The sequence below is a fragment of the Prionailurus viverrinus genome, chromosome A2 (genome assembly GCF_022837055.1).
Source record: "Prionailurus viverrinus isolate Anna chromosome A2, UM_Priviv_1.0, whole genome shotgun sequence".
NCBI lineage: Eukaryota > Metazoa > Chordata > Mammalia > Carnivora > Felidae > Prionailurus > Prionailurus viverrinus.
In genome coordinates, this window is record NC_062562.1 from 25961596 (window position 1) to 25988306 (window position 26711).

Here is a 26711-nt window from a genome sequence, read left to right on the forward strand (position 1 = left end):
TTCTATTTCAACTGGACAACAGTTCTAGTTGATGTTTTATTCCTCTAGATGTGATTCTTTTGCCTCTGGCAGGCAATGAGCATAAGGTCAGAGGGCTATCAGCAATTAAGATGATTCAAAATAAATGTGTCTTGAGGCGTGTGGGTGGCTTAGTAGGTTAAGCCTCTGACTCTTGGTTTTGGCTCAGATAGTGTTCTTACAGTTAGTGAGATCCAGCCCTTCACTGGGCTCTGTGCTGACAACACAGGGCCTGCTTTGGATTCTTTCTCTCTTTCTGCCCCTGCCTTGCATGCGCTCTCGATCACGTTCAAAAATAAATAAACTTAAAAAAAAAATGTGTCTTGAATTCTCCAGAAAGCTGGTCTACATCTGGTTAACTCATTTACCTGAAGTAAATCATTTACCTGAAGCACTCTGGGGTTTACTATGGCCCTTCTCTTCAAAGATCCAGAAACTCCAGAGTTTTCCCCTTAAGCCGATGAGGCTGTTGGAGGCTATTTTTGGCTCCTCAGCCTCTCAGCTTCTGTTTTCTGAAGTGGAATTTGTCCTGAGAAAAGTGCAAGGGCAGGCAGGCTGCCTCTCCTGCTTCCCTTCTCTTCTGGAGCAAGGCCCCATAAATTCTCACTACCCTGGAAGCTCTCCAATGGCTTTAATCAGATGATTCTCATATTTTGTCTGGCATTTCTGGTTGTTCTCAGAGGGAAGTTCAGTGTGACACAACCAAGTCTGCCATTGCCAGAGGCAGAACTCCTATTAATTAATTAAAAAGTATGTCATGCATGTTATTTAATGTTGTAGGATTTTAATCATGGTTGATGTGGAGAATTGAGTTCAGAGTTCTGATGAAGGAACAGTCCTAATTTCACTTCAGTCAAGTAAGGTTTTACAGAAGAGCAGGGATGACTTTTAGAGTAGGAGATACAGCAAGGTGGTAGTTCCAGGGTTAGGGAGTGTCATGTAGGGCTGGGAATAGATTCTATTTGATAACCTCACTGACTAAATGAATAATAGAAATTCTAGCTCAAAGAAGACACATGGATTATAAATCTCATGCTAATTCTGATTGGTAGTATTGCCTGGAGTATGTTATAGATAAGGATTTTAAGTTTGTAGTGGTGCTCAGTGGGCAAGAGGATTGCAGTCCACTGGCAATGTCTACATTGGACAAAGGACAGGGGATAGCTGCACATGAGTGTGAATCATAATATTCCAGAAATCATATGCTATGATTGAATGATCATGCATCACAAGTATACTCTGGAACAGTTTGTAAATTAAAATAATTTAGATTCATTATGTAAAGTTTCTGAATATGCCACACCAAAATATGCAGCTTTGGCAAATTGATTGTTTTGAAGACACTTGAGAAACAGTAGATTCAGGAAGCGCTCCCTGACCTTCCCCTTTCTACCTAAAAAGAAGGGCATAAAATTTCCCAGGAGCAAGGTGCCCTTTCTAGTACAAGGTACAGTTCAATCACCAGACACACCAATGACAGGAATCTACAGAACGAACCTTATTAACACAACCCTCATCTTCCAGTAGTTTCCATTCAGCTATGACCTATCTAAGGTTATAATGAAGGTCATGCAGAAACAGCATGCTTTGCACATTTATGGAAAACACTGGGCCGAGAGAGAGAATAGTTTGGGTGACAGAACTGAGATTCAGAATGATCTTGATAGTCAAGAATATTGGTTCAGATACCAGTATTTATTCCACAGCTATCTACCAAGATCCATTTTGTGTCAGATCCTGGCACAATTTTTTTTTTTTTGTAGAGTTCCTGCCCTTTAGAGCTTATAGTATGGAGGGTGAGACCAACATCAATCAGATAATCACACAGAAATGAATAAACACTGTGAAGTTAAATGGTGCTATGAGAATATATGAATAGGGACTTGGGGGTTCCCTATGGGAAGTGGTACTTGAGAGGAAATCTAATGGATGAATAGGTACTAACCAGGCAAGGTGGAAGGCAGGGTAGGGGAAAACATTCTAGGATGGAGCAGCAATGTGAAAAGGCCCTGAGGTAGGCAGGTTTGAGAAGAGGAAAGGAGGCCAATGTAGTTAAAGCACAAATCTCCAGAGGGGAAATGATGTGAAATAAGGTTGGCCCAGTAGGCATGCACCAAGTCACCTGACCTTGCAGACCACTGAAAGATTTTGGTCTTTATCCTATGACCAATGAGAAGCCATTGAAGGGTTTTAATAGAGGAGTGTCACAGTCAGATCTGTGTTTAGAAAAGGTTGCTCTGTAGGGAATGGGTATGGGTTGTGGTGAAAAAGCACATGTGAATATATAGAGATAACAATATATAGCTTATACATTATAAGGTTATAGCAATGGTCCAGGAGAAAGAGTGACAGGTGACCGAAAAGCCAAAGATAAGCCATTAGTGGGGTATGGATAGTAATAAAAAAATGAATGTGATTCGAGCCACACTGGTACATACTATGTCCTGGTCAAAGGTCTAACTGTAGTCTGAACTGTCATATTAGCCTGTTCAATTTAGAGAATCCCAATCTGATAAACTCAAAGGTGTCCAAAGGAATATCAGGACTATATCAGGACCGGAAATGGCAAAGTAGACTTGAAGCTGGAGAAATGAGAGACTGAAGGAGAAAATGGAACATCCAAAAAGCAATATTCAAAATTCAAGGGGTATTATGTGAAAGTGTGATGACTCAAATTATTGTTCTGGAAAGAGAACTAGGACCCAGAGGGAGAAGCTATAGGGAACCCATGTCAGCTCAGTATAAGGGCTGGTTCAGTAATGGAAGGAGCTGCCTTATGCTGCACTGAGCCTGCCTCCCTGGTGAAGACGTGCAGAGGAAATTTTTGAAGAGACACTGGGTTAAATCATCCTTGTAATCTCTTCAAACTCTCTAGGATTCTCAGATTCTCTCAGAGTGTGAGCTTTTTTTTTTGAAAATTTTACATTCCTAATATTCCTATCAACACCCCTACCATCACTATCATCCCTTTTTACCATTTAATGAAAACACACATACCAGGCCCTGTGCAGAACACTTTCACATACATTTCATTTAATCTTTATAATAACACTGTAAGGTAGGTAGTAAAATCCAACCCCTATTTTTTAGATAATTTAATTGAGGCTTAGAGAAGTAATTTCACAAGAATACAAATCTAGCATTTTTATTCCAGAGACGGTGCTTTTAACCAATGCACCACATCACTTCCTAAAACCACTTATTCTACTATATGCCAATGAATCCCATACTGACCTCAACAATTTTAACCAATTCCTAAACCTTCAAATGTGAAAGTATATGAAGCACCATATTTCCTATGACAAAATATATTCAATGTCAAAGCTAGTAATTGTGTCAGATAGAATAAGGCTGTTATGCTTGGTAACAAACAACCCCCAAATCTCAGTGGCTTAAAAACAACAAAGGTTTGTTTCTTGCTCATGCCAAGTGTCCATAAACAGATGAGCAGGGGAACTGTTTATCAAAGTCATTCAGCGACCAGGCTGACATGAATAACCACCATCTTGAATGTTGCTGGTAAGTGCCAGAGGGAAAAAGAACTCCTCAGGATCTTACACCTACAATCAAATATTCCAGCCAGGCAACCATATGGGCCATTTTGTCCACCATACATTGGTTAGAACTGTTTGGTTAGTTGGCTCCATTCCAAACCAAGTGGACTTGAAATACAGTCCAACAATGTGCTTGGCACTGGGAGATGGGGCAATAGCTGGCAAAGTGTGTTAGTCACTGATGCAGACAGTAAACATGCAAACTGCCTTTGTCTCATACATTTCAGAGTTTCTACCAAGAAGAATATTGACTATCTCTCTACATTGGCTTGATTACTTACTCCAGGTTGAGAGTATTAATATATTAGAAGAGGGGAAATGTACAAAACATGCTGAATTCTGGTAGAAGTCTTCACTGTATATGTAAAACATAATTCGAACCATAATCACATCTGGGATTCAAGCCCTTGGCATGCCATGTGAGTATGCTCATTTTTGTACTTGGGTTAGATACAAGTGCTTGGGCAGAAAATGTAATAGTTTATTTACTCTCTTACAAGTTTCACTGTACCTAACTATGTCAAGCCATCACTGGTGAACTGAGAGAAGATAAGAAGCAGTTCAAGCCTGACATTAGGTTTTGAATATTAAGATGTTAGAATAAAAATCATTTAAATGCATTATAGATATGTTATTCTGAAAATTCTTGGCCATGCCGGTCCATCATTGTCATATTAACTAAACGTGTGCTCCTCAGGTCCCAATTTGATTTATATAAAAATGCAAATCTCTTAAAAATGTTTTGCTTTCTGGTAAATATCTATAATAATATAAAATAAAACAAATAACTCATCTTATTTTTTGCTATGACTCAGAGTACTCAACTTAAATCTGAACAACTTTTACCCGCTATCTGTAAGCCCTCTGTGATCTCAACAACAGAACTAAAAACCTGCAAAGAAAATATGAAGACAAATCAGTGGCATCTATGAAGCATTTCACTGGAAACGGTTGTTAAGGAGATAACAATTTCTTGTTGTAAGTGATTCAAATGCCCAAAGAAAAAAGTAAGAGTGGTGTTTGTGTACTTAAAAACGTAATTAAAATTTGTATTACAAATGCTAGTTTAGGAAAGTACTGGTTTTAAAAGGCAATTTCCTGTAAGGTCATTGCCGTGATATTTCAGATGGTACCTTTTTCTAATTTTGAAAGCTACATATTTTAATAGAGAATGGTCCAAAATGTTTTTAAGGTCAAACTGGAAATATGTTGATGATTTAAAAATGCAAGCAAAGTGCTTTATTATATTATACTACCAGAGTGTTATTGTAGTTTAAAAATATCATTAAATCAGCACAAACCCGCACTTATCATTTCCTGCACATTTTTCACACTGAGCTGCCTTCTGACTATGAGTAATCTGTTAATCTGCTCTTCGCCTCACAATCCGTCAAAGTGACAGATTCATTCCCTTCTCTAATACATAATATCTTCATTTACTGTATGCCTTGCTGCGACTTGCTTTTTTGCTAGCACTGAAATTTAGAAAATCACAAGCAAATTTACAGCATGTCACATGGGTGGTTGTTCTTGTGTGTTTCCCATTTCTTCCATTACTCCAACAGGAGAAACTACAACTTTTCTGGACTCTTAATGGGAGTTAATAGTGTTTCCAAAATGAAGGCAATCTCAGGTTTCAATAAAAGTGTTAAAGAGGTCAGATGAGGGCAAATGGTAAACACAAGGTAAGTGTACCCTTCTCCACATGAAAACACTGACCATAGTGGAATTTTCTTCCAGTGCTAGTGGACAACAAATAGATTTTCACCTTTGAGCCTCACCCCTAGGCATAAAGAAAAAAATATATATCATTTACAAAAAAAAAAAAAAAAAAAAAAGAAAGAAACTGACATTCATTTAGTAGTTAAGGGATGAATTTCTCCCGGCAAAAGACAGGCCTTCATTAGCATAAACACCAGCATTTACTTGAAGGCCACATTGTGATTTTATTTAAGCTGAAACCTTCACTTTTTATCATGACTTTGACTGACCTCAGACCAGGCCAGATCTCAGGTTTCTTGCTCATTGCTATTTTGATAATACAAACGGTTCTGCTGTTTCAAAACTGTTCCCTATTAATTCAACAAAATAATGCTATGCTCCCCTTTTCCCTTGCTTTGGTTCAGTTGCTTATTACCCTATAAATTCTGCAAATAGAGTGACTTAAGGACTGAAAAATAGGCGAATATGTAAAATTCCAGCTAGTTTCATCTTTAAAAAAATTTTTTTTTTTTCAACGTTTATTTATTTTTGGGACAGAGAGAGACAGAGCAGGGGAGGGGCAGGGGAGACAGGGAGGGGCAGAGAGAGAGGGAGACACAGAATCGGAAACAGGCTCCAGGCTCTGAGCCATCAGCCCAGAGCCCAATGCGGGGCTCGAACCCACGGACCGCGAGATCGTGACCTGGCTGAAGTCGGACGCTTAACCGACTGCGCCACCCAGGCGCCCCTAGTTTCATCTTTAAATAAGAGATAAAGTACATCCTCTACAAATCACCCTTCGGCTTCACTTGTTACTGATACAAGCATTCACACACTAAAACAAAGGTCACTACTGTTAACCTCAAAAGTCAAAAGCAAGGAAGATGTTTACAGCAAAATATGAGCAGTAGCCTTCTAATAGGTTCTGTTTCAGCACAGACATAATTTTTTTTCCATGCGTTTTCATCCAACACCCAACAGCACTTTCTTGTCCTGAGCACCAAATTGCATCTGATTTGTCTTAATGGATGGCAAGGGAGCGAAAGGCTTTTAAAAATCAATGGACAAGAAAGAGTCAATAGAACAATAATGTTAGTGTTAATTCAATCAAATCAGCTGAACGTTGTTTGCCTTTTCTCCTTTAAGTCATTTTGAATGGGACGGACGTTTGACTCATGTGGTATTTATCATACTGAGTGAGTTTTTATGTGGTAATGAACAGCAAAATATGAAGCTGTAAACTCGGGTAAACATAATATATTGTTAGAGTGAAAATGTGTGTGTTTTAACATTAATCAATTTCAAAGTGTAATGTTTTTCATTAACAAGTGAAACAAAATAATTACTGGGAAGAAATAGAACCCACTGCCAACAAAAACAGTTTGTGAGTAGGTGCAGGTTTGGAAGAGCTGTGACTTCTCCATGACAGGCTAGGGGCTCACCCCCACACATAAAACATTCACACCCCGCTTCGAGGACATGCAGCGCTGGGGGGCCATGACTTCATGGAGGGCACGAGAAAATCGCCTCTCCAAGGCACTGTGCACATAGTAGGTGCACGTGAATGTTGCTGAAGGTCTGAACTGTGCATGCTTTCAGTCCTCTCCTACTGTAGTAGGGTTCCTTGTTTAAATAACAAGGAGAGTATTCTGCACTGGGTTGCAAGATGAATGATGAGACAGTGAGTCTATGGATGTGACGGGCTATGGCCATTTAACCATAATTACGGTCTTCCATTTCTTCGGTTCATGTCATTACCCTGGACCTCAGCCTACAATCCCCTCCCTTCCCCCTCAGACAGAAGAGAGGTGAATGTTACAAACTGGAATTAGTACTTCGACTTTTTATTTTATTTTTTATTTAAAAAAATTTTTTTTTTCAACGTTTATTTATTTTTGGGACAGAGAGAGACAGAGCATGAGCAGGGGAGGGGCAGAGAGAGAGGGAGACACAGAATCGGAAACAGGCTCCAGGCTCTGAGCCATCAGCCCAGAGCCTGACGCGGGGCTCGAACTCACGGACCGCGAGATCGTGACCTGGCTGAAGTCGGACGCTTAACCGACTGCGCCACCCAGGCGCCCCAGTACTTCGACTTTTTAAAAGTGCTCATTACTCTAGAAGGGAAAGCTGAATCTTTTAATTAAAAGTTGAAACGGTAACATGTTAGAATGGTAAATAATTGCTTTGGTAATTACCTTCTTTACATTGGACCCTGGGCCAAAGGTAATCTGAGTTCATCATCCGGATGGATAACAGTGACTGGGGAGGCCTGGGTGACCGCAGGAGTTCTTCATTCTGCTAGTTAAAAATGCTAAGAGTCTTCAGGGATCCATCACTTCAGGATTAATTTGGGGAGGTGAGGGGTGGAAGATGCAATTTGTTGTTCTAGACTCTTACGGAAATGGGTTTCTTGAGTTTGCAATTTTGGAAAATACAACAATTACTAAAATGCTGATGAGTATTTCCCCAGCCCTCATGGCTTAAGATTCTCTCATGGAGTACAAGTGAACTCAGGTTGAAATGCCAAGTCCCGTGGGCCCAAGAGAGATCTGGTCTGAGAGCAGGCAGACATTTCAACTGAGAAACTGAAGAATGGGGTCGGCAGATGCCCAGGCAGGCAGGGCCAGAATGAGCAAGCAGAGCCAAGTGAAGAAAGAAAAGTATTGTTCAGGTGTGCAGGGGTGCCAGCCAGTTAGGGCCTGGGACAGGGTGATGGGAGCAGGTGTGCAATCTGAGCTAACAGGCTCTGGTAGGATAATAATAGAGCCAGACTCAAAGTGGGTTGGGCATGTGCCAAGGGAGGAGGAAGGAGAAGTGATGGGGCAGTGGACCACCAGCTGCCCAGCTCTGTTAGTGAACTGCTGGAACCCAACGGGAAGGGTATCCCCGAAGTTGTGCCTAGGAGTGGTGCTAGGGGCAGAGAGGTCAAAGGCGAGAAGCAAGATGATTCTCAAGGGATTTGGCTTACTATCAGTGCCTTTAGCTGGACTGTTCTCCAGGGTAGGGCCACTCCGAGCTGGGCCTTTGCTGTAGACCAAGGAGGGCAGGGGCCCAGCTGGGTCTCTTTGTATCATGTGTTTTTTTCATTTTATTTTTATTTATTTTTGAGAGAGAGAGAGACAGAGAGAGATTGAGAGACAGCAAGAGTAGAGGAGGGGCAGAGAGAGATGGAGGCACAGAATCTGAAGTAGACTCCAGGCTCTGAGCTGTCAGCACAGAGCCTGATGCGGGGCTTGAACTCACAAATCTGTGAGATCATGACCTGAGCCGAAGTCAGTTGCTCAACTGACTGAGCCACCCAAGCGCCCCTGTATCATGTGTTTTTAAAGTCTGTTGTAAAGCTTCAACCAGTGGACTGAAAACCTCTTGGGGAGCCGGAAGGGCAGGAGTCCCTTGAATTTAAAGGGCACAAGCTCCATAAGCTCAAGTCCTCTGTCTGTTTCTCTATGTACCTTTTTGCTTCTTTTCCACATACGTGTCTAGATTCAGCTGGCCTGGTGAGGATTAGGCACATCTTCTGCAGCAGGGGCAACCCAAGCACATTTCTGGCAAGTGGCACCTGGCTCCACAAAATCTGTATTTGTGTAGGCAAATACAGATGAGCAATTTCCAATAAGAATACAGAAAAAAAACACAGGAGTTCAATTTCAGAAAACTGTCTCTGTTGAAAGGTTTAAAATGATACTTTATTGGAGACTTTAGATTGTGGCTATCTTCTAAGGGCTCATCTAAAATAATTTCATGAGATTTCATTTGCTACATGTAAGAACAGGGCCAGCTCCCACTGGCCCTCAAGGGAGGAAAGTATGTAGGTGTTTCTTTCTGGGTTCCAGCTAGTAGTTCAATCCATGGTGAGGCAGCTGGTGTAGGGAGATGGGGAAATTCATTCTTGTGAGATTCAATACATATTTCTTGAGCGTCTCCTCTGTGCTTGGCACTGTTTGACGAGCCAGGGATATAGTGAGCAGGAGAGATAAAGTCCCCAGACCCAAGCACTTTACATTCCAGTGTATTCTGGAGGGGTGTGTGTGTGTGTGTGTGTGTGTGTGTGTGTAGACAACAGGCAAACAAGCAAGAAGATACCAGGTGGTGAGGAGCACTGTGGTAAAAACAAAAACAAAAAAGATGATGTCATGAGGCTGACAGGACAGGGGCTATTTTAGGTTGGCTGCTAAGGAAGGACCTCTCTGAGGTGATGGCATTTAGATGGAGCCCTGAATGACAGAAAGAAGACGCTATCTAGGGTCTTTTCTAGCGTAAGGGAACTCCAAGCAGAGGGGCCATCTCATGCAAATCTCTTCAAGTGGAAGCAAGCCTGGAGTGTCCAGGAAAAAGGGACATGGCCATGGTGTTTGATACACAGTGAACACGGTTCACAGGGGTATGAGACATGGTCTGGGTGGTGGGCACTGAGGGTGGGGAGCACGATCTGATCCTAAGAGCAGTGGGCAACGTTTGGGAGGTTTTGCATGAGGCCATGCTTGGCTCAAGTTTAGATGTGATGCCACTATTCTGGCTGCTGATTGGGGACAGAGTGTAGGGGCTGAAGGAGCACAGAAATCAGGTGCAAAGCCATGGCATTTGTCCAGGTAAGGGGTGAGGGGAATGGGAGCTGGGATTGCAGCAGTGGAGAGAGCAGCTGGATCTGGTGTCACTTTGGTGGAGGGATCACCAGGAAACCTGCTGGGGAAGGACATGGAGTGGGTCAGGGTGAGGAAGCAGGGAGCACTCTCGGTTTCTGCCTTGAATAAAAGGGGGATGATGGTGCATTTTCTGAGATGGGGAAGAAAAAAAAAAGATGTGTAGAGGGAGAGAAAACCAATGCTTGGATTCGAGGTATGTGCTAGAGATCCAAGTGGATATCTGTTAAGTTGGCAGCTTGGATAGATGAATCTGGAATTCACGGGAGGGTGAGGGCTGGACATATAACTTTCAGAGTCATTAGAATATGGAAGGCATTGGAAGCTATTATTAAATAGCTTGTATAAATAATACCTAGTATACCACATATTAAAGATTAGGGCCTTTCTAACGGTTATCAGTGTCTAGGGATCTCTGGTCAGCAGGGAGTGGAACACGCATGGAAATTAGATTTAAACTCTATCCAAAGAAGAACCTCTCCTAAAAACACAGTGTTATCCTGCTTATGAATAAAGTAATACCACTGTCATCCTATTTTCAGGAGAGGAAAGGGTAATTCTTGCCAAGATGTAGGGAAAAAATTTGACATTTAACTTGTTAACATTCAGGATGAAGATTTTCATTTCTCAGTGTTATCTGGGCATACTTCTACTCTGCTTCCCTCAGCTCAAATCCTGATGGAGCTCCTACTCAAGCCAGTCCGGCTGAACAGCACCAGGAGAGAGAACATGATGCCATCCTGCCCTCAGGGAATTTGGAGCTCCAACAGCAATGACGGTCAAGGAGCTTCAACCAGTCTGGGGGCTCTGAGGACCCAGAATCTCTGTCCTCAGATGAGCGGGTGTGAATTTCTGGGGATGGGGGTATGAAATGAGAGTCGCTGATACGGACAGGTTTTCTGAAGCTAACAAGAGAAAGGATGCAACTAAAAACTGGTGCCTTTGGTTTTATCCACGGATCCTTAAGATGTAATGCAAAAATGCAGATAATCGAAAACAACGGTTAACACAACTAGTTTAGAGAAACTGCACAGCTAATCAGGAAATCCTTTGTTGTGTTTTGGTCTGAAGGAGAAACATTTGCTAAAAATCCGACTTACTTGTTTTAAAATGATTCAAACTTAATCATTTGAGGAGAAACATGGCATGCAAGTTCTGTATTTAATTTTATTCATTTATACATTTTCTCTCTTTTGTGTTGGTGGGGAAAAAAGGCTTAAGCAACAGAGCAGCATATCAGACGTGAGTCCTGACAACTGGAGAGAAAAGAAAAATGAAGCCACTGCGATCGGTCCAGAGTAGTACTTGTAGGTTACGATGACAGGCCAGCTTGCCTCAGTCAGGCTGGCTGAGCCAGCGTGAACTGCGGTCAGTGGTTATTAATCATTTGTCAAAGTCCGCAGGGCTTTATCATCTAATTATAGTTATAAGTATGTTTATATTACACAAACATGTGGCAAAGCTGCAAAGGATTCAAGCCTTAACACAATCGGCAGTGACATTTAAAAAAAAAAAAACTACAGATAGGCGATAAATCATAAAGCAAACACTTCAGAAGACCATGCCATTCATTACTGTTTGGGCATTCAGGAATTATTTTCTAAACTGTTTATTTCTATAAACATTGAGAACCTTACAGAGCCTTTGACTACCTTCCCTCCTCCCCCTCATTTTCCAATGAGTTGTAAACATACCAAGTATAATCATCATTTGAAATGGAAGACTGGTTATCGACTCCATCCACATGAACAGACAACCAGAATATAATCACAGCTTATTTTATAAAACCCATTTCTGAACAAAAATATCTCAAACTGTTCTGAAGAATCTACATAAACACATAAATGGATGTGCCTGAGGGACAGCTGTAAACCCCACAAACCAATAGATGGCATTTTACAATAAATGACTTAAGGCTGCAAACAGCATTCGTTTGGTAGCAGGTAAGTTTACATGCTAGGAAACATTTCTCAACATGAATGAACTGTGAAATTGTTTCCTCCTACCCAACATGCCTCTAAACTGTATTGGATTATGTTAGCTATGTCTGCACCTTGTCGTAGAGGCTGTCACGGTCTCAAACGGCAGTGTGGGTGGACACTGGGGGCGAGGGCCCCAGAATCTGAGATGCTGCCTTTAGGAAAATCTAGACACAAGGGGATAGGATGAGGTGAACCATGTGTATTTCAATTCCTAGACTGTGAATTTCTCAGGAAATGATTACCATTGTATCCCCACTCCATCCAATGTCAAGCATTGCCCTGTGAGTGCAAGTAGATTCTTATACTCTGAGGAAAACAATCTATGAATATATGTAGTGTTTTAGCTATTGGCATCCTAGAGTCAACTCTTCAAAACCCAAATTTGTCTGCTTTGTGGACTGCATGCTATCTTTAACCTTAATCAGAAGCACATAAAACTAAGAAGGTAGTTATGTTGCAGAGATAAGAATGTTCCCAGAGCAAAATGTAAATGAAAGACTTTGGAGATATTGATTGTTCTGTTACATTAATTAAGCTAATTGGAAACTGACTCTCTAAATATATGTATGTGCGCGGGTACAAGTATGGGTATGAGAATGAGTGTGGGTACAAATCTTAGGTTCTTAGGTCTCTGGAGTAGCTGCAGACAGGTCACTGAAGCTGGTGTGGCCACTTCCCGTCCCACAGGGCACCCGCATGCTCTCTCGATGCACCTGCATCCATATATGTCCCCTTCCCCATCATGTTTGCATTACTCTGACCACAACTGCATTTAATTCAGGAAATGAAGAGACTACTTGCCTCTTGTGTGTTGTTTAGAGGCTTTGTAGGCAGAACTTTCAATCTGGGATTCAGGTTAGGTGCTTGTTTATCCAAGGGGAAGACTTGGAAACTTGTCTTTTCATTTCTTACATTTTTTTTTTCCATCTTCATTATCAGTATCATTTAAATTTAAAGTTTAATTTTAAAGTTTTGTGTTTAGGGTCTAGGTGTGAGATCTATTTGTAAGAAATGTAGCAAATACAAACCTTAAAAGACTCATAGTTTTCTATTTTAAGTTAAATTACATGTATTACAGGATTCAATTTATCCCATTTTTATATGATCATCTATGCTGACCTTATAATTTTATCATTGTCTTTATTTATGGTCCAATAATGTCTTTCTGCCAATTCTTCCAAGCTGATGGATTTATGGAGCCAAGAGCCAAACCATGTAATCTGCAAGTTTTTTGAACAACTAAACAATAATTTTCTAGAAAACTGTTGGATAACCTGCTGGCAAATGGGGTTGGCAGCATTTTACTTTTTGCTTTGGATTTTGGCTTTTTATTTTATTATGTAAAAATGTAAATTAATTTTCCCTAAGTGAATGAACATTTAATTGGCTAAATAAAATACGCTGTATGTTAGGTTGGTGAATTTTCCTATATTATATCTTTGGGAATCAAATATTAAAAGAGATGTTTAAGGTTATATATTACTACATCTAAACACAAATTAATCCAACATTATGAGATGTATTTTCTATATAGGGCCGTGTCTCTCTGATGGTAGAACTGGGTTTCTTACGTAAAGTCTATAATGAATCTCATCAAAGCCACAGAATCAGGAACCTGGAAGTGACCTAAGAGAGCATGTAACTCAAATTCTTTCTTTTAAATACATGTTCATATTATTGGTGAGGTCTGAGCGGGTTGGGAGGCTTGTCTGAGATCATATGCTGGGTTAATAGCAGATTTAGGATGAGAGGTCCTCCTTCTCCTTTTATGGAAACAAAAGCCTCCACTTCCTAACACACCTTAGTCTCACTTTTCATTTGTTCAGATTTATAAATTCTGACTACTTATAATTTGGATTGACATTGGATTTCCAGTTACCTTAAAAGTTTACTCATACACAGATAAAATGTTTATGAGCTGAAGGATTGTAAGAGACACATTTTACATGTCAAGAGCCAACTGATTTTCAGAATGTTAAAACATCTTTTTATATACACTGAAATTACGACCTCAATTTTGAACTCTGTATTATATCTACTTATGATAGTGGCAATTCCCCCTACTAGATAACATGAGAGAATGACTAGATCATGTGTATAGACCAGCAACACTGAGAAGTGATTACTAATGAAGAACATTTACTCTGCCTATGTCATAATATTCTGGGCCCCATTAAAAGTCCTATAAACCATGTAGGTGGTCTCCTGTCAGTTTTACATGGCTTGGTTGGCTGTTCATTGCTGATTGGACCAACAGTGGATACTTGGCCCAAGCTAGGCCAATCACATTCTCTCTCCTGGAAAGTAGGAATTGTCAGGCTGGGCGTGTACTTTGAACCGTACTTTGAACTGTAATACATAAACTCAAGAGCTGTCAGACAGCCCTATGTGACTGGAAACAGAGAAAGCTGGTGCTTTGAGACCAGAATGGAACAGACAGGAAGAAGCAAGCAGAGATGGAGTGAGGAAATGCCTGGCTGCCTCTCAGTGTTCCAGCACCATACCCTTCCTGAGGCCTGGCTGCCCTTGGGTTCCAGGAGACAGCCCTGTATTCTTACTTGAAAAATCCTCCCTTTCTCTGTCTTAGTCTGTCTCTCTTTTAATACTAGCTAAGTTGTTTTTGATATGTTCAACCAATGAGTCTTAATTCAGATACTCTGAAATAAACTTTACACTTTAGAGCCAGAGCTACCATACTATCACTGGTGTTTTGGTCCATTCCATGGCGATGGGACCTCTTACAGTATAGGTGAGAGGGCTTGATAATGAGATTCGTTATAATAACCAAGATCCTGTGGGTAGAGCTCAAGATAGACTGACTTTCAATAAATCCCTAATATTTAATAAATAGTGATAAAGTGATAAGGATTTGTACTGATAAATTTTTTTTAGTTTAGAAAATCACTTAATACTACATATATTTCAAAACACAAATTCAGATTTGCTTGCTTTAGTGAGCCTAAAATAATAGGTTTTGAGAAAGAGAGAGAGAGAGAAAGAGAGAGAGAGAGATGTGCATGTGTGAGCATGAGCAGGGAAGAGGGGCAGAGAGAGAGAGAGGGAGACAGAGAGGATACCAAGTAGGCTCAACGATATCACCTCAGAATCTGCCGTGGGGCTTGATCCCACCAACCATGAGATCATGACGTAAGCGGAGCTCAAGAATTGGACGCTCAACCAACGGAGACACCAGATGCCCCAATAATGAGGTTTTTCTATATTGACAAATGATGCATAATGTCAATGACATTTTTGAAATAATGAAATAGTTTTGAGATTATTAGCTTTTGAAATTTGAAAACAAGAGAATGGCCTTTGAACTGATATAAGCTATCTTGATAAATTTAAAGGGACCAGATAATACAAAAAAATTCATGCCTAAAATGTACTAAACATTACATACCAATTAAAATCAAGTATCTATGCAAATAGAATAATACGAAATAAATTAACACTTAAAGAGAGTTCACTGTGTGCCGAAAACTGTGCTATGAATTTTTCATGTATTCGTTCATATGATTATCCCAAGAGTATGGAGTAATTATTATGCCTGGGTGACCTTGAGTTAAATGGCTTGCTCAAAAATCTTACAGCTAGTAAAAGACAGAGGTGTCACTTAAACCCAGGTAGACTGTTAACCATCACACCACATTCTCAATAACAAAAAGTAGATTGAACTTAGACTCCTAAGGAAAAGAAATTTGGAAGTTCTTTGGAAGTTTTGGAAAACAATTTTGGGAAAACAAGAAAAATGCACAATCTTTAAAAAACATTTTTTTAGTGTTTACTTATTTTTGAGAGAGAGAGAGAGAACAAGCAGGGGAGGGGCAGAGAGAGAGGGAGACCCATAATTTGAAGCAGGCTCAGGCTCTATCAGCACAGAGTCTGATGTGGGGCTTGAATCCATGAGCTGTGAGATCATGACCTGAGCTGAAGTCGGATGCCGAACCGACTGAGCCACACAGGCACCCTGCACAATCTTTTAAATAATTTTTTTTAAAGGACACTTAGCTTATTAATGATTCTTACCGGGGATTAGAAGGAGAAGGTGGATTCATTTCTTGCTGATAATGATGACCCTGGTTGACGGGCTGTAAAAGAAAAACACTTGTGAGGTGCTAATAAGTGTTGTGTTCTTTACATATACTTTCACATGCACTCTCAGTGCTGTCATTTTTTCCTGAGGGACGATCTGCAAGGAGGGGCTGTTTATTTTACAGAAGACTCAAAGGCTGTTTTGGGAGATCCAGCAAATAACACGGTGGTACACATGAGAAAAACACATGTTATTTTAATGGCCAGTCACTGCACTAGATCGCATCTATGGTGTAAAATTCACATGTGGAATCTTCCTCCCTGTGGAATTTTTACGCTGTTAACATTCATTGATATTTCCAGCTACAGTAAAATAGAAGATATTTCATGGAGCTAATGTTGCACAGTAAGTATCAGCAATAACTCAGAGACCCAGAGATAGGGAATATATATTTATATCTCAATGTTATCAAGTTTGCAAGGATAGCCTGAATGTTCACTAATGGAATTACACATGTAAATCTTAGGTCAAGGTGGTCATTTTCCCCAAGTGCATAATAAAACCTCAAGCACTAATCAGTAAAGTGGAAAAAAAAACCCAAAAAACAAAACGGTGCCAATACCTAAGAAAAATATGAAATCTCAACTTTTCCCTCCACAAAAAACATTTAAGTTACTATTTCAAAGCACCACTAAACTACCACATCCCCAAATAAGCCTTAAACTTTTGCCTCCAATGGAATTTGATGTTTTTCCTTGGTTCTATAAAGGGAGACAATTCCACTATATCTCTTTTTGAACATCAGCTTGCAGTATTTTTCTCATGTGGTTAACAACCATGTACTTCTAATACAAAAAACATTTTTTAACATTCTCATTTTATTACAAGCTGGAATTTGGTATATATTTTTGAATTGCATTTAGAGGATCTCCATTACTTCCTTACCCAACAGCGTTGGTGGTTAAGCCTTTTTCACCCATAATGTGGCCCCACAGGGCTGACTCCAACTGAGGGAAACGGTATGGCAATGGTGTCTGTACATACAGAGCTCATATTCCTTATTTTCCACATACTTCTTATTTTAACGGGTCCTAAAATATTAAAGATGTGGGTCATGGGAATTCTTTGGAGTAAACTGTCTCCCTCTATAAATAATCTCTTGGAAGTGTTCCTTTAATTTAAATCAAACACCCTGTCTGATAATCACAGTCACTTAGCCTGACTCTCTGTGATGCACCATGAATTTAAATGCACTCAGATACTTTGGTAATTGAACCGATATCAATGCATCACCATCTCAGTAATAAGAAACAACAGCTGGGAAAACAGTGGAAGGAAAAACATGTCATAAGACATATTTGATCTCACTGGAGAAATAAGACTTCCAGCAATTTGCAAGTGAAATTTAGTTTTATGATTTAGGCTTTATTATTTCACAGCAGAGAAAGGAATTAGCAAGCAAAGGGCCTAACGGATTCTCTAGAGCATCTCACATGGTTGCAGAAATACTCTTGATAATCTGTTCATTGGTATTCGTCCAGTATTTCAGATGTACTCGGCCTCCAGTGAATGGGCCTCCCCTGATTCACTTCCAGAGGCCTTTCCATAACTCTCTAAGTACCACAGTGCTGATATTCAGCAAATTTCCATCTTCTCAATTTTATACCATTAATTCTATTTACACCTGTCTCCAACCCCCTTATTCCAAATGACTTACTCCACCCTCTGGAGAATAGAAACAGCTACAGAGTCCTATCTTGTTTGTGACTTAGCTCTCACTTAAGACTACACAGACTGACCCTTTCCACATCTGCTCCTGTCTATATAAAAAAACTGATCCAGTGATACAAGGAGTGAAAAAGAACACAGTCAACAAAAGATTCCCATGAATAGTGGTTTCTTAGTGTTAGAAAACAAACAAACAAAATAACCAGTGGAAATGTTTTGAAGTAGTAAAGATTGCTGATGGGAATGGACAGAAAAGTAAAGGAAAAAAATTCAGTTAAAATAATTGTAGGGTGATGGAACTCGGTCTGAATACCTGATTCCTTAATTTAACTTTTAGTATTGAAAGCGAATTACCAAGTTGTCACCCCTAGATATTTTATTCAATAACCAACTTCAATTTAGTGATGGCATATCATGGCAGAGCATTCTGACTTACACACATAACTGCTATGAACTGACTTCTATACCCCCAACGCTAGTGACTCCGTCTGGGAAGGAAGCACGTTTTGTTTTGGGGTGGGTCCCAAAACCAGGTGGCCTCAATTTCCTTTCTCTGTACATGTCTCCCTATTGCATGATCAGACTCAGGGACTGGAAGGGATCATGGCAATGATGCAGCTAAAAAGCCCCTCCAAGATATTTCAATTCCCGTAACTTTGCTTTGATGCTTTGAAAGGGCAGTGCTTTCACTAGCGTGAGGTCTTTTTGTTTTCCTAGATCCAAATCAGAATGAATGAGAAAGTGCCTAATGGTTTCTAAAAGCTCTCTGAATGTGATGGGGTGGGGATGGGGGAAGTGTGATGGGCTGTCTGAAGCCACATGTCTCCATCCACAAATGGAAATAGGTATGTTTCGATACATATGCAGCAGTAAACCTATTTGCACTATTTCTAGGTAGGTAATATTCTATGAAAGCACAGGTTAAAAAAATAAAATTGGTTTTTTGGCTTTGGAATTCAGCCATATTCAGGCTATTAACACCATAAGAAGCAGCAAAAGAATAGCAACCAATACCTACCAATAACTATGACAATAAGAACAGCACTAGCTGATATTCACTGAGCACATACTCTGTTCCTTGCAGCAATTCTATGAAACAGACAGGATTAATGACTATCCAAAAGAAGAGGAAATTCAGGCACTGGGTGTTCACCCAAGGTCATGCCAGCCAGGAAATAGTGGAGTGAGAATGTGAACCCAGTTTAGCACAGTTTACCCTTTTAACCATTAGGTTGTAGTGCTTACTCCAGCTCACAGGTTCACCTACAGTGGTGAATACCAACGTTGTTGAATGACAAACTCAGTTCACCTTATGGCAGGAAGAAAAAAAGTGGTCTGAGATAAGTATCTGACGTCTAAGACTACTTCCTCACCGTAAATAAAACTCATGTGATTTCTTTCCTAATGAAATGTCACTTTATGTTTAAAATTAAAGAAAACAGGGATGCCTGGGTGGGTGGCTCAGCTGGCTAAGCATCTGACTTAGGTCATGAACTCGTGGTTCATGGGTTCGAGCTCCGTGTCAGGCTCTGTGCTGATAGCTTGGAGCCTGGTGCGTGCTTCGGATTCTGTGTCTCCCTCTCTCTCTGCCCCTCCCCCCCCCCTTAAAAATAAAATAAACATTGGGGCGCCTGGGTGGCGCAGTCGGTTAAGCGTCCGACTTCAGCCAGGTCATGATCTCGCAGTCCGTGAGTTCGAGCCCCGCGTCAGGCTCTGGGCTGATGGCTCGGAGCCTGGAGCCTGTTTCCGATTCTGTGTCTCCCTCTCTCTCTGCCCCTCCCCCGTTCATGCTCTGTCTCTCTCTGTCCCAAAAATAAATAAACGTTGAAAAAAAAATTTAAAAATAAAATAAGCATTAAAAAATAATAAAAAAATAAAATTAAAGACAGTAAGTTTTGCCATATTGTTAAATTTGGGACAAACATAAGATATAATAGAAAACACTCTGAGAACGAGGGCGGTTTATTTCACGGGGTGACTTTCATAGTCACTAAACACAGAACTCCTCACACATTTCAGTGTTACACTGACTCCAATATCAGTTTTCATATATCATTTCTATAGTGGTATAAGAACATCTGCTCATCAGATTTATCTGCAGCTTAGCACAACCAACTCCTTACCTTTTTTAGTTCAGGAGAATTAAAAGAAAACTCATTACACCCAAAGAGAATTGAGAAGTTAATGAATGTGTAGATCAGAACAAATTAAGAGCTATTAAGTATAAAGAACCTGAAATGCCAATATATTATATATTGGACACGTAGCAGCGAGCAATCATTATGTAAAACGCTGATATGCTGATGAGCAAAGAGATGGAACAGATCCTAGAAACGCAGGCCCTGGTCCTTTTGGTGGCGCTGTTGCTATGCACTAGTGTCAGGAAAACCCAAATTCCTAAAATTTGCCACGAGCACAAGAAGCTTTGCTTCTCCATGATCAAGCTGCTAGAAATTCTGGGGTGAGGGAGAGAAGAGAAGGCTAAATAAAAGAACAGGAGATAAGATAATCCTGCCATGTTAAAAGGTAAAGACAATATTTTCATGTTGTTATGTAAAACCTATGAAAATGGCAAAAATGTTGCAAGGTTAATCAAGACCATAAATAACTTGTCTGAGAACCTCACCATATGCTTGTAATTTTATTAAGTGCATTTTGCCTGGTTTCTCCAAATAGTATGCTCTGCAATGTGCCATGTTGATGGATGCATGCGATGAGCGTTTTTTTTTTTTTTAAACAAGCTGAGGAGAGTTATGTGCTTGATATTAGATTATGGGAATTCTTTTTTTTTTTTTTTTCAACGTTTATTTACTTTTGGGACAGAGAGAGACAGAGCATGAATGGGGGAGGGGAAGAGAGAGAGAGGGAGACACAGAATCGGAAACAGGCTCCAGGCTCTGAGCCATCAGCCCAGAGCCCGACGCGGGGCTCGAACTCACGGACCGCGAGATCATGACCTGGCTGAAGTCGGACGCTTAACCGACTGCACCACCCAGGCGCCCCAGATTATGGGAATTCTTAACTTGAAGGAATGATGGCTTTAGGGTATCTGCCTACAGGGTAGCATGCACATGAGGAATGCTTTTCTTGAATCTAGGGTAAAGGCAGGACAGAGAAATAATGAAAGAGTGAAATAATAAAATAACGGAAGGGTTTATTTGTAAAGCTCTGAGGGGTAAGTCTGGATTTCAGTGGTTAAGCTCACATCCAAACAAGCATAGTAGAACCTCTACCTAATCTTAGAGCCCTCAGCGGTCACAAAAAAGGGAAATGTCCTAGAAATCTTTTCTGATCACTCCGGTGGCCCTTTGAGGAGAATAACTTTGGGGGAGCAGCAGATAAGAGCTGTGTGTGTACTCTGCTAGGCACTGGGCATGTGCATTCCCCACACCCATTCAGTTCTCACCACGCCAATAAAACGAAGCCCTTTTACTACTCCTAAGTTTACAGGCGATCATGCCAGTAAATGGAAGAGCTGGGATCTGAGCTCAGGTTGGCTGATGCAGGGTCTACATTCTTTTGGCAAGAAGCTGCTACCATTAATAGCTACTCTTTTTCCTTAAAAAGAAACCATACACATACCCACCTACCTATGACACGGTTTTATGCTATTGTCAATCAAAAGCCCTCACCAAAATAAAATTCATTTAAGAATCCATCATAAGCAACTCCTAACTCCCTTCCTAAGACTTCCCAGAGACAAGTTTTTAAATAAATCTCATGAGAGCTACTCCTAACGGAAACCCTCCAAAATTGATTACTTGTAGCCTGGTTTCCACAGAAGTTGTAAAGTATTGTTTTAATTGAATTTGGTTCTAAGTTAGAAACTTTGAAAAATTTGTCTGTCAAAGGCCAATGGATTTCTCAGTAGGCTTGATTTATTTAGCAAAAGATGCCTACAAAAGCCAATTTGCTATGAGAAATATGGTTACATTTAATTACACTTTTAAATGACTAATTTATTATGTCTAAACACCTTTTAAACAGTACATATTACTCTGAACTGTACAGATGCTGAGAAAAGCTGAGGAATCAAAACTGGTAGTAAACACAATAGATTTTGCTAAAGACTCTTCATTTTACTTTGCATAGGCTTTTGGGTTTCAGACTGCAGTGTGTGAAGTAGTTATGCAAAGATGCTAAATTGAATGTGACCTGCTTAAATCTCCTTTTTAAACCATTGGTCATCAAGCCCTGAGAGATTTCTTTCCTTTGTGTATTTAATATCCATTTATCAAACTTGAATGTAAAATATTACCTGCATTGGTCAGGGTTTATTTAAGCAAAGCCAAGTTGATGTTTATTTTGGAATTTTGATGAAAATTATGCTATTGTAGAGTAAAAAAGGAGAACCTTTTAATACTTCTGGTTTATTCATTCAATCTGTGACCAACAACCAGTGATTGAAGGTGACCTCATGCCAGGCACTGGGCTCAGCACGGTCCTGCCTTCCAAGAACTCACAACCAGGCCTGGGGCACACTGGTAACAATGGTTCCCTGATGTGGTAAATGCTAACACCGAGCCTGAAGATAATGGGAACCCACAGAAGGAAGCAAATAAATCTGTGCAGGGTGGTTGAGGGTCAAAGAGGGTTTCATGAAGCAGTTATGTTTGAGTTGGGCCTTGGAAGACAAGGGGTGCTCCAGGTAGAGGAGAGGGGTGGAGGGTCTCCAGGCATAGGGAAAAGCATGATGAGCAATGACATGATTGACATGATCTGGACAAGGGCATCACATGATCTGTGCAAGCTGCACAGTGTAGCCAAAGTATGGGGGAGTTCTGTGTATCTGCTGGGTAGGGGTTGGTAGTGATGGTGGGATAAGCAAAGAGTTCTGTTTAAGGTGACGGAGAAACAAAGAGGTTATCCTATTAAAGGAGAGACTCCACCCTCACGTCCATAGATGCAATTCTGTTCCTTTTCAGAACTCGGAATTCCTTTCCCCCTCTTTCCACATGGTGAGCGTGCACTCATTCTTCAACTCTGGCTTAACTGTAGTCTTCTCTGTGAAACAGGTAGAATTAATTGTTCCCTCTGATGTGGGCCTCTCTTCTGGATCTATTATAGAACTCTTTATTCTCTTATCACTACTGCCCCGACTTACGGGTAGCTGTTTACTCTCTACCTCCCTCCAACCCAGTGAACATCTCAAGGCTGGGTCAAGCCTTATTTGTATCCCCAGCACAGTTCACAGCATACTGTACCACTCAAAAACAAAAGCCAAAGCAAAAAACAAGTATGTGGAATGAATTAATGTGGGACAGATAAGCTAGGTTGAGGTGAGAGTACAACAGCACTCTAGCTGGTCTTAAGGGCTGCTTCAAGTTAACACACTCCTTACTTGCTGCCTGAAGGCCCCTGATCTGTAACAGAACTAACATACTTTCTTTGAGATTTGCAGACCATTGGTCTTGAGGAGTGAAGGACCAGAACTTTCCCAGACCACAGAGGCCAGCAAGTCTGTCTGAAGTCACCCTGGCTTTCCGACTAGCCCAGCAAATTTTGGCAAAATGTTTTTCTTTTTCAGGTCACACAAAAGATTTTACTGACCTCCCTCTGTGTAGCTGTAGAACTTGCCCTCCTTTGTGGAAAGAACAGTGCTTCTGTGCATCACGAAACAAGAACTGGACCCCCTCACACAACCCCGGAGTCCTGAGAGAATGTCTGTAGCTGGCACCATCGAGTCTGCGTGTGATCAACAGATGTTACTGGCCACCGCACTCACTCTGCTGATTAACTACCCTAAACTCCTTTAAAAACTCCTGGGCCATGCGGAAACCTTGGAGTTGCCTTTTGGCCAAGGGTCTGACTGCTGGCCTCCTGAATAAAGCTCAAACTCCTTTCCTTTCCTTTTTTTTTTTTTTTTAAGTAGGCTTTCACATCCAATGCAGGGCCCAACATGGGCTCAACGTGGGGCTCAAAGACTTGAGCTGAGATCAAGAGTCAAATGCTTAACCAGCTGAGCCACGCAGGTGCCCCTACCCTTTCCAATCCAAACTCATCTCTCCAGTAATGATCTTTCAGGTGATGGGCAGGTGAACTTGGGTTCGGGAACAAGAGTGTAATGGAGATATTCCTGTCTGTTAGTAGCAGAAAGGAAGGTCTTTTACAATGAGGCCTTGCGAAGCTACAGCAGGCTTTAGAGCTAAGTCTGAAGAGATAATCAGGTATGAGGTACAAGGATGTGTGTAGAGTGTGTTCTGGAAGTTATAACTTGGACCAAAAGTGTGGAATGAAAGCTGAGGAACAGTGAGAGATGAGCCCAGGGAGTGGGGCAGGTCTCAGATCATGGGGAGTCTTGTATTTTGCCTAAACAAAGAGGCAATGGGAAGCTAGGAAAGGCTTTATGCAGGGAAGAGATAAGATTAGATCTGGGCTTTAGGAAGACACTAGTGTGAATAATAAAGATAATAATGACAACTAACCTTAATTTACCAAATGCTTGTTATGCCTCAGATACAGTGCCAAGTGCTTTACAAGGTCACAGCTTGGATTTGAACCCTGGCAATTTGTTCTCAGAGCAGAGGCTCCTCACCATCAGGCTGTGGTGCCTGGCCTGGAGGCAGAGAGGTAGCCAGGAGACTATGGAAGGAATGTGGATGAAAATAAAGTGCCAAAGCTATGGTGTCAGGTGGTGAGGGGATTTGGAAATGAAGGGGTGGGAGAAGTGGAGGTGTCCTCCACATTTCTGGTTTGAGTGCCAGTGTGGATGGTGGCGCCATTGAGATACACAAAAAGCAGGAGACCATCATGATCAAGTTATGAGTTTGTTCTTCTTTTTCACCCTCCCTGTACAACTTCTAAAGGGAAAGGCATGAGCTCTCAGACAGACCACAATGGTTCTTGCAAATTGCTCTATTTAAACTCTGTATGAACAACAAGATGCAGTGTTCATTAAGAAATGCAATTTTCCATTTGGTGATAGTTCCAATATTGAAATAGGCTGAATTTGATGCAATAATAAACATATCTTATGAATACCAAAGGTAGGCTTTTCAATTATTTTCTCTGTCTAAAAAATAGACTGTTTTCAATTTCTCATTTGGTCAAATGGAGGGGTTATTAAGTTCATTACCAACGATGTTATTTTTGGCCACGCACTTTTAGAGCGGAGCAGTTGTTGTGCATGAGGACTTCAGTCCTTGCCAGAACAGGACAGGGATGAGAACACCGTATCCAGGGCAACCAAGAGCTCAGCCTTTTCAGTCCATAAATAATCATTCCTCAGTTTGCCCTTTGTAATGCTGGTCTCCAAGTTACTTCATGACAGAAAGAGCTTGTTTAGGGGGCCACTGTTCTTTTTCTTACTTTCCATTTAAATGACTGCTAAGGATTATTTTATAAGAAAGGACATATTTCAATTCCATTCTAAATTATATTGGCAAAAGTCTGCAACTTATTTTTTTTTTAAGTTTATTTATTTTATTTTGAGAGATAAAGAGAGAGCATGGGTGCATGCAAGTGCACACACAAGTTAGGGAGGGGCAGAGAGAAAGGGAGAGAGAGAATCCCAAGCAGGCTCCATGCTGTCAGCACAGAGCCTGATGAGGGGCTTGATCCCACGAACTGTGAGATCATGACCTGAGCTGAGATTAAGAGTTGGACATTTTGGGGCGCCTGGGTGGCAGTTAAGCCTCTGACTTCAGCTCAGGTCACGATCTCACGGTCCGTGAGTTCGAGCCCCGCGTCAGGCTCTGGGCTAATGGCTCAGAGCCTGGAGCCTGCTTCCGATTCTGTGTCTCCCTCTCTCTCTGCCCCTCCCTCGTTCATGCTCTGTCTCTCTCTGTCTCAAAAATAAATAAACATTAAAAAAAAAAATAAAAAAAAAAAAAGAGTTGGACATTTAACCGACTGAGCCACCTAGGAGCCCCTGCAACTTATTCTTATGTTCTTAGTTCTGGCTCCAAGGATACTCTGAGTAACTAGCACACAGAAATATTTTTCTTTGGTGGGGGGAGGGGTAGATACTCTTTGGCACCAAGGCTGCTGGAGGAGTTACACAGGCCTGATCATTCAGTTTAATGAAAATATAACTAAGGCAAGAGAAGCCTGCCCCCACGTCTTGTTAGAACCAATCTGAATTCGTCCTCCATGAAGACTTGTTAAGTACTCTCCAGAGCAAAAATCTCACCTTCTGCTGGATGTAGCACTTATTTGGCAAATTAAGTCCCACATTGAGAAGTCACTTTATCATGGTGGTTGGAAGCTCAGACTCAGGAGTCCTGCCAAGCTAAGGCTGAATCATTTCACTCAAGAGTCTCAATTTTCCCATCTGGAAATGGGAACTCAACAGCATTTACCACACAGGACAGCAGTAAGGAATGGATTAGATAACACATGTAAGGCCTAGTGCCAGATCATCTGAGATTTCTAAGACCTACAAAGATGCTGGAGACTTGGGAAAAAAATTTCTTGGAAGGAAAATCGCAAAATTAATGAATATTTAATTCAATACTTAAAACATATGTTATCCACTGTCAACTACACTTGAACTCAACCTTTATATAATTTTATATAAATATAAATCAGTTACTCAGTTTTATATTCCCTTTCAAAAACTGTATAGTAAAAAAGTTGTATTTATTGTTGGATCACAGTGTATTTTAATGTTTGATCTGATGTTGAATGTGACCTTATTGTAAATATAAGTAAACTACAAGTAAATTTCCTTGGGCCAGTGGAGGTCTTAAAATGTCTCTAGGTACTTAAAGAAATGGTAGCTCTAATTACCACTATTATAATAATACTGATTTTATTATTCTGCCTTATGGCGTTTTTAAAGCTGTATAGGACTGTTCTGTCAGTGCTTCTGCTTTGTCCTTCCAATTCAGCCTTAAGATCCTTGAGGACAGTATTGGGGAAAATGGACTGGGTCAAAACACTGGGTTCTTCTCTGGTTCCACCACTCACCAGGTGTGGAAGCTTGGACCCAGGATAGGTTAGTTTCCTCACCTGAAGAATGGGAAGGCCCTGACCTGATCCAGCTCCTTGGCTGGCCTATAGTGAGGATGGTGGGCCATGTTTAAAAGGGCTTTAACTGTATAAATGTACG

At 40.8% G+C, this 26711-nt stretch overlaps 1 protein-coding gene across 12 annotated transcripts in view; it reads right to left on the bottom strand.

The window, feature by feature from the left end:
* Nucleotides 1-26711, bottom strand: part of CFAP20DC (CFAP20 domain containing) — a 246424-nt gene that overhangs the window by 45549 nt on the left and 174164 nt on the right. For 11 of the 12 annotated variants that reach the window (XM_047849396.1, XM_047849393.1, XM_047849404.1 and 8 more), the window contains one exon: nt 15925-15986. In XM_047849396.1, the coding sequence (XP_047705352.1) occupies nt 15925-15986 (62 nt within the window). Of the gene's footprint in view, nt 1-14962; nt 15111-15924; nt 15987-26711 lie in introns of those variants that run through there. The other variant, XM_047849397.1, reaches the window with a different exon arrangement.